This window comes from Lipotes vexillifer, unplaced genomic scaffold (assembly GCF_000442215.2).
Source record: "Lipotes vexillifer unplaced genomic scaffold, Lipotes_vexillifer_v1.1 scaffold871, whole genome shotgun sequence".
In the NCBI taxonomy this organism is placed as follows: domain Eukaryota; kingdom Metazoa; phylum Chordata; class Mammalia; order Artiodactyla; family Lipotidae; genus Lipotes; species Lipotes vexillifer.
In genome coordinates, this window is record NW_006771782.1 from 533,590 (window position 1) to 542,966 (window position 9,377).

General features: G+C 42.4%; 1 protein-coding gene across 1 annotated transcript in view; it reads right to left on the reverse strand.

The window, feature by feature from the left end:
- ADAMTS18 (ADAM metallopeptidase with thrombospondin type 1 motif 18) overlaps positions 1 to 9,377 on the reverse strand; it is a 162,933-nt gene that overhangs the window by 150,413 nt on the left and 3,143 nt on the right. The window contains 1 exon segment of the mRNA XM_007447144.1: positions 6,673 to 7,057. Coding sequence (XP_007447206.1) covers positions 6,673 to 7,057 — 385 coding nt within the window.

Genomic DNA, 9,377 nt, shown 5'->3' on the forward strand with positions numbered 1-9,377 from the left:
GAAAAATTGGGGGCAAAAGGGTCGTTGAGATCTCCTAGTAGGTAGGAAGAAAGACACAGGTTTATCCTAGCATCCCAGAAAACGAAATTAAGAAATACAGGTGAAAGTCATAAGAAGGCAGGTTGTATGTAGTTCAACATCAAGATGAAGGGTCTCCTGACAATGGCATAGGCTTCCTGGATGTAATGACAGTTTCATCAACATGGTGGTCAAGGAGATGCTCGGTATGGTCAAAAGAATGTGCATGGCAGAGCGTGATTAAATTGGGCTCATCTGCAACCCTGAGATTCTGGGACAACGTTCTGCAAACCTAGATAACCTTCACAGGGTGTAAGGCAGCCAGGCACAGGGGGCAGTGGTGAGCTGGAGAGAGCTTGTTCCTGTTGAAAGGCATTCAAAATTTAAAAAGCTTAAAAGCAGGGCCTTCCCTGGTGGCACAGTGGTTGAGAGTCCACCTGCCGATGCAGGGGACACCGGGTTCGTGCCCCGGCCCGGGAGGATCCCACATGCCACGGAGCGTATGGGCCCGTGAGCCATGGCCGCTGGGCCTGCACATCCGGAGCCTGTGCTCTGCAGCCGGAGGGGCCGCGGCAGTGAGAGGCCCGCGTACCTCAAACAAACAAACAAACAAACAAACAAAACCCTTAAAAGCTTTTGCACAGCAAAGGATACCATAAACAAGACGAAAAGACAACCCTCAGAATGGGAGAAAATATTTGCAAACAGAGCAACTGACAAAGGATTAATCTCCAAAATATACAAGCAGCTCATGCAGTTCAATATCAAAAAAACAAACAACCCAATCCAAAAATGGACAGAAGATCTAAACATTTCTCCAAATAAGACATACAGATTGCCAACAAACACATGAAAAGATGCTCAACGTCACTAATCATTAGAGAAATGCACATCAAAACTACAATGAGGTTATCACCTCACACAGGTCAGAATGGCCATCATCAAAAAACCTACAAACAATAAATGCTGGAGAGGGTGTGGAGAAAAGGGAACACTCTTGCACTGTTGGTGGGAATGTAAATTGATACAGCCACTATGGAAAACAGTATGGACGTTCCTTAAAAAACTAAAAATAGAACTACCATACGACCCAGCAATCCCACTACTGGGCATATACCCAGAGGAAACCATAATTCAAAAAGACACATGCACCCCCAATGTTCATAGCAGCACTATTTACAATAGCCAGGTCATGGAGGCAACCTAAATGTCCATCAACAGAGGAATGGATAAAGAAGATGTGGTGCATATATACAATGGAATATTACTCAGCCATAAAAAGGAACGAAATTGGGTCATGTGTAGACACGTGGATGGATCTAGAGCCTGTCATACAGAGTGAATTCAGAAAGAGAAAACCAAATGTTGTATATTAATGCATATATGTGGGATCTAGAAAAATCTTACAGATGACCTTATTTGCCAAGCAGAAACAGAGACACAGACGAAGAGAACAAATGAACAGATACCAAGGGGGAAAGGAGAGGGGTGGGAGGAATTGGGAGATTGGGATTGACACATATACACTATTGACACTATGTATAAAATAGACAACTGATGGGAACACACTGTACAGCACAGGGAACTCTACTTAATGCACTGTGGTGTCCTAAACGGGAGGGAATTCCAAAAGGGACGGGATATATGTATATGTACGGCTGATTCATTTTGCTGTGCAGTAGAAGGTAACGTAACATTGTAAAGCAATTATACTCCAATCAAAATTTTAAAAAACACCCCCTCCAGACATAACAGTAGGCAGGATTCACTCGTGGAAGTTTGCAACTCCTATTTGATGGATTATCCCAAGTAAATAACTGCCTACCTAACTCCTGAATAAAATGACACCCATCGTGTGTGTGGGGGGGTACATTTTAAGAGACTATTTTGAGTATAGTTTAATTCTGAATTATTAAATTCCCTGCCGAAGAAATCCTAACTGGAATATGTATGTATGCAAATATATTTCACTATTAGAACCTCCCCCCCCTTTCTCACTCGCTCTTGGGGTTTTCCTAACAAGTCAAGATAATGGTTAGCTTTCCTGTCAGTACTCTATTATCTAAAGGGGACTTCTCACTTTTTTAATACACACTGATGCACACTAGGAAATTGCTAGAACCTTGAAAGTCACTCTGTTGCCAGTTGCCAGCCCCCGTCTCGGTGAAACACCAATGGAGACACTTCAGGTGAAAGAAGATTCACCTCGGTCTCCTTCACCTCAAGTCAGTTTCTGTATTCGTGCCAGAAGAGTCGTTTATCTCTTCTGGCTTGTGAACTTTGACACGCGTATAAGAGACCTGCCCATCCACCAAGCATGTTAGAGACCTGCCCATCTCCTGAACCCTTGAATCATCCACTATTCAGCAGCACTTGCTAATTACAGCACTTGCTAATTCACTTTAGGAACCCCTTGTTTGACCAAAGAAGGTGAGCAGTGTTCATGGGTTCTGGGTAGCTAGAAGGAAAAATTCTTCCTCCTGGAGTGATGATTTCCCTCCATCCCCATCTCTCAATGGGCCTAGAGAAGTGATTCCTCAATGTGGAGCCTCAAGTGATTTCCCAGGGTTCACTATTGCTATTCAACAGTGTTTCATATGCAGGTCAACGCATCGTTAGAGATGCAAAGCCATGATATCAAAGATGCTAAGTTCGCAAAGGTGTTTTTGCTCAGAAGTCTTGTTTCTATTCACAAAGAAAGGAAAAAGCACCACAATTTGGACTGAAAACATTTACAGGGGTCCTCCACTTTCGCAAGTTTGCCTTATGTCACCTTGCTTTAACGAAAAACCCAATTAGCACGTTTTTTGCTAACCAAAAGAAATACGATTTTCGTTTTCATGAAAAACACAAAAAACAAAAAACCCAAAGCAAAATAGCGATCAGTGTGGTCAGTGTTCGTTTGTTGGTTTTGCAGCTAGCCCTTATACAGGCAGCACTCACCCTAAGCAGGGAGAGTGGCACCGCCCAGCTCCTTCCCCAGGAACTGCACTAAGATTCTCTGCATCAAGCCACTGTAGCTCTGAACTATGTCTGTGAGCACTTGTGCTTTACGCCAATTTATTTTGTGCATTCATTGCCAAGATGTGTCCTAAGGTAATTGCTTCTTTGCTTTTGTCATTCTGGCTCACAAAAGATTTCATAGAAACACTCTACTTTCGGATAACAGGGAAAACCTGTATAATCCTTCTTGTCCATATATGCTATCACAAAAGAGGGTATACAAGTGGCCAGTAGGCATAAGAAAGGATGCTCAACTTCACTAACCATCAGAACAATGCAAACTAAACCCATTGTGTGATACTGCTTCACATCCATCAATGGGAGTGGCAAAAATGGAAAAGACAGACAACATCAAGGGTTGATGAGAATGTGGAGCAACTGGAACTCTTATACACTGCTGATGGCCGTGTAAATTAGTGCAACCACTCTGAAAAGCTGTTTGGCAGAATCCAGGAAAAGAGCGGGTAAGTGCAGTTCCTGGGGAAGGAGCCGGGTGGTGCCACTCTCCCTGCTTAGGGTGAGTGCTGTATAAGGGCTAGCTACAAAACCAACAAACGAACACTGACCACACTGACCGCTATTTTGCTTTAGGGAGAACATATATATTAACCTATGACCCAGCAACTTCAGTCTTTGGTATGTTTCCAACAGAATGTGTCCATAAGCTCACCAAAAGGCACTGACGAGAATGTTTAGTATTACTCCTCCTAACAGCCCCAAACTGGAAACAATTTAAATGCCACCAACAATTAGATGGAAACAATGTAGAATATTCATACAGAGGAATTATTGTATGACCCTCTCTTAGGTAAAACATTTTTAAATAGGCGAACTTAAGCTATGTTACAAATTAGGACAGTGGTTACTTCTGGTGGACAGTCACTGGAAGGGGATGTGGGGTAGGGGTCTTCTGGGACACTGGTAATGTCCTGTTTGATCTGGTTGTTGGTTACAGTGCTGTGAACTTTGTAAAAATTCATTAGGCTGTACTCCACGATTTTTGCATTTTTCTGTATATACAGTTTTGCACTTTTCTGTATATACATTATACCTCAAGAGAAGTTACAGACATTAATACAGAGCAGTGTCTCAGCTTCTCATTTGTGGTTTTGTCCTCTTCCTTGTTTTATTTTTCTTATTGTTTGATTGAGGATGGCTGTGTCTGTATTTTGCTGTTGTTCGGCAGGGACTTGGGGAGGTGGGTAATGCAAGAGGGATAAGCTTGATCCTCTCCCTACCCCATGCCCCATGGGCCCAAACAATTGGATAATTGGAGTCAGATGCCTAGAGATGGCCGTGGTCTTAGAAATAATTTCACATGGCTCAGGAGAGGAAACTGAGGCCTACAGAACTAAAGTTAATTAAGTATATGTGGCTGGCTTGTTGAAAAGTAGGAACAGATTGTGAGTTTCATGATTTCAATTTATAACAGCCTTATAAAAAAGAATGAAATGCCATTTGCAGCAACATGGATGGCCCTAGAGATGCTCATACTAAGTGAAGTAAGTCAGACAGAGAAAGACAAATATCATATGATTTTGCTTATATGTGGAATCTAAAAAAAAATGATACAAATGAACTTATTTACAAACAAGAAACAGACTCACAGACTCTGAAAACAAACTTATGGTTACCAAAGTGGAAAGGTGGTGGGGGGAGGGATAAATTAGGAGTTTGGGATTAACACATACACATTACTATATATAAAATAGATAATCAACAAGGACCTACTGTATAGCACAGGGAACTCTACTCAATATTCAGTAATAACCTATATGGGAAAAGAATCTGAAAAAGAATGCATATATGTGTACGTATACGTATAACTCAGTCACTTTGCTGTACACCTGAAACTAACACAACATTGTAAATCAACTACAGTCCAATATAAAATAAAAATTGAATTAAAAAGATAAAAACAAAGAAAAATCAGATTGGTATGCAAAGAAAAAAAATTATATCGGCCTTATACACGGGCAGATGTGGTTGCCAATGACTTCTTTCACCTTCAGCCCAAAGATGGAACTTTTTAACTTGCTTCATTCTATGTGTTAAGTGGTCATTCCTTGTTCAAAAGTTAATCTCCTTCTTAGGAGAAACAACTTAACATCTATGAATATGGGATAATTGGTCAGATTTCCTATCACTCACAGAAAGTGGAATATTGAGCGCATTAACCACTGGGAGACTAAGCTCCTTCCAGTAAACCCTCTTGTTATTCCCATTGTAGAGAGAGAGACACTAAGACACAGAGAGATTCATAACTTGCCCAAGGTCCTACTAGTAAGGGCTGGTATGAAAGATGAACTTGGACAGACTAGTCTTCACTGCTGGGTTATCTGGAGTGGGATAGTTTAAGCCACCGTGATGGAGGGCCTAACCTCCTTCTGAAGACATAAGGATACTGGAATAGACAGAAGAGAGGGAAAAGAGGGGGACGTTCCCAAACGAGCAGTAGACTCATGACAACCAAACCAACCAAACAACAAAAACAAGATATATTCACGTGTGTGTGGGCTGCCTAGGTGTGTGTAACTATCTTAGAAGATACAGGTCACTAGTAAGCCATATTGTTCATTTAAACGGATCCAGCTTAGACGGGAATTGTTAAATCTTTGCTTCACTCTATAGTTTAAAGACCATACGAAAAAATATCATAACTCTGGTTGTGATAAAAGATTTTAACTACATGTCAAGTCACAATATGAAAACAAAAAAGTTAAATAATAAAGTTTCCGCTAGCCAAGAACATGGGAGTCTTCATTCACCAGCGCCTAAGCCCCTCTCTCTTGTTCAGTCGAGATGTATCACGTACATTACACTAACTGCATCCTCAGCTGGGCTTCCTCACATCTTCCTTCTTCTAGCCACGCCAGAGCATGACCATGGTGTGTCTCAACACACACACACTCTTCTGTCAGTTACAGACACTTCTCAATTGCAACACAAGATGAAATCAACCCAGATCACCATTTATTGCCTCACAGATGACTGAATCCTGAGACAAGCATCATTTATACCAATATTCTTGATCTCGAGCCCAACAGCTGAGGATTACACAAGAGGACATAACGCTTGTCCCAAATCTTTTTAAGTGTCCTGCCTTCCTGGATGCCACACTTAATCCCACCAGCCCCTGAACACACCACATCACACTCAGAAAGGACGCCTTATGTAAGCAGGACAACATGAACAGATGAGTTGAAAGAAAACAAGAGGCCTCCCTTCCACAGGGAAGGTTGGGCTTCCCAGGGCAGTGAACGCACTTTTGCATTAAATCCAGTTTTCGCTGTTTCAAAGCACTGTAGAGGCAGGCAGCTTGTTAGATTTATATAAAGCCTGGTCTCTCAAGACTTTCCAAAGCGAATGGCATCCATCAAATTAATTTCCTTGGGGGATCGTCTCAAACATGGAAAATGAAGAGGCCCAGACCATTAAACATCAAAAGAACGTTCTAAATGGTAATTAAAGTTCTTTTAGATAGATTTTCTTTTTCTGGGAGCAGATTAGATTAATTCAATTGAGAATATTATACGTATCAAAGCTGACAGTGTGAATGTGTGGAGTTGGCTGCAGGAGCACTTAGGATTGCAGACATCTGTTCATTCCAGTTATACAAAACACAGGAAAGAGGGAGTAGGGGGTGCTTACCAAGCCGGCACATGTAGACACAGCGACGGAGGACAAGCTGTCGTTTCTGATAAATCCCTGATAGAAACATCTTGGCACCACGGGTTCCCGAGTCTCTGAAGCACCATCTTTTCCAAGTACCTGGACAATAAAGTGACTGCTCAAGATTGCCGAGGGCTTAAGTTCTAAGTGTAGTTCCTGTCCAAATGCTGAAAATCGGTAATGCAGGGAGCTGCTGGCACTCTGCGCCGACCGCTTTTTCCTGCCGTTGTGCAAAATGTCGTGTGAAACATATGACCCGCCTGAGTCCACTTCTACCGGCGTGACAAAGACGTAATCTGCAATGGGAAAGGTTTCGCCGTCAGCACCCAGAGCCCGCAGTGCCCAAGGGTCCCTTCCCAAAAGGCTGGCAAAGGGCAACACGCAGCTGAAAGATATTGTTCTACTGCCACGCACCTAAACTACATATAATCCAGAGCAGCTCAGGACAAGGAGAATTTTGTGATCTTGACAGTTAGCTGTGCCACAGCAATTCCTACACAAACTAAAAGTCAAGCACCATCTTGTTGAACGTCAAGAATGTTTCTGGAAAATGCCACAACTCTCATGGTCTGCAGAGAGAGATGGACTTTTTATATATTAGTCATAGAGTCATCCATACATAAAAATTGATTTGGGGGAGACAGTATTAATAACTATAAAAACCACAAAGCCAAGAAAGGAACACTTTTTTCCAAGATGATACCTTTGTGCTTAAACTGCATTGGGAGCATTGGGGTGGGGGTGGGGGGCCAGAGTTTAAATTTCAAATGTAACTCACAGCACTGAGTAACCTGAGATGAATTCTCAGGTAATTAACAAGTAACTGTAGTTTTAGGTTTCCAATATTAATTATATGTGATAATAAAACTCCAGCACTTGTATCACTCAGCGTTTGACAAACAGCTTTCCCTGGGACAATTCCATTTAATTGTAAGCATAAAATAGACTGGATACATAAAATTGCCTCGAAATTGTCAGAACTTCCCACTACAGTCTGTTGCTGAAAATTGCTCAGACATGTTGGTGGGGGCGTGTCAGATCAGGGGACACCTGGAAAGACGTGTTTAAAAATACCTTCACCGTTGCTCCCTAGAGCAGCGCTAATTACTGCTTGTCCCAGAGAAGAGAAGTTAAACAACAATTTGCTGCTTGAAAAAAACGAGGCCAGCAAACTGTTTTCTATCACACGACATTGAAACTGAAAAGTATCTTCCCACAAGATGATCTGGAATATGCCCTCTGCGCATTAAAAAACGCTCTGTATTTCCACTTTCTAGGCACAGAATGGGAAACTAATGTGGACCGTGTTTAGAAAGATTCTGAATAACCAAGAGGCATGTTTGAGTCACTGGGGTCCTTGGTTACTGGAGGAGGAAAAGCAAGAGGAATTTCCCTTTTCCCAAAATAGTCAACAACCGGAAAAAAGAAAAAAGAAAAAAAAAAAAAAAACAAGAAGAGAAAAGAAAGAAAAAAGCTAAGGAATGAACAGAAGCCCTGTAGCTAGCAGGGATCAACGAGTGATATTCTAATTGGTCCTACATTTGAAAAAAAAAAAAAATCCCAATATGACAATAATTTTCAACTATGTTCTGTGTACGAACCATCTGTTACTCATACTGCTTGAGAAACTCATTCTTACGATGTTCTTGCCGTTCTCCCCATTGTCTTCTTCACTCCTTTAACTAGAATTACTATCTAATTGACATGCATATCAAAAAGCAATTGAAAAAAAGGTTTTTCTCTTAACCTTAAAAAAAAATTGAGCGGGATATACATGATTTCTCTTCTCTTAAAAATTGCTACTATGCTGTTTCCCTGGTATGTGGCTTTTGATTAAACACAGCTTTTTCTTAGGGACAAACCACCTTCTCCCTCCCCCATAGTAAAACCTAATTGTGAAAACCATCCCTGACATGTGCTCAGAAACAGTCTCTGTAAGCTGATTCTTACCCCCTTGACCAAAGCCGTCTGAAACTGCCTGCTCTTAGCCGGGAGAACACGCAGAAGCCTCATCCAGCCAGCGGTCGGCAGAATCGGCCTGCAAAGCCCCCCACCCAGACACCTGCTACTAGTTTGTTTCCAAGGGGAGAATGAACGAGCAAGCTGATGGTAATATTCAGTCCTTGATGGGAAGAGGGGCAGTCAGGGCCCCTGTAGTGAGTGATCTGATTAATCGGCTCAGGGGCTACCTAAAGATGAGGTCCTTACAGGTGGTAGCTGGAATGGAGGGGACCTCCAGCCATTTGGCCCTGATGAAACAATGAGGGGTTGTTTTAGAAACTGCAGCCAGCTTTTCTGGTTGGACAAAAGGCGAATTTCTCAAGGGCAAATTCCTGGCTCTCCCCTGTCCCCTCACTCACCCACTCCCTGGCGGCACAGCCTTTCTCCATGACTCTGCCATCCCCCCTCTCCCCAGTATGATCCCTGGTCCCCTGAGAGGAGGAGATAACCCTGCAAGACTAAAAAATGATAAAACCCCAGCTAGACATCAAGGTCTTGCTATTGAAACCTTGGACCAGGAATCAGCTGTTCTCCAGCAGCCGATGGGAACAATGGAAACAAGGATTTTCCTTCCAGGTGCCAGAGAGAAGTTAATAAATGACAGAAGTAAAGAGTGTTCTGGAAGTTTGAAGCGAGGGAACTTCAAAGGAGATAAAGCAACCCCCCCCCGCCCCCCCCCCACC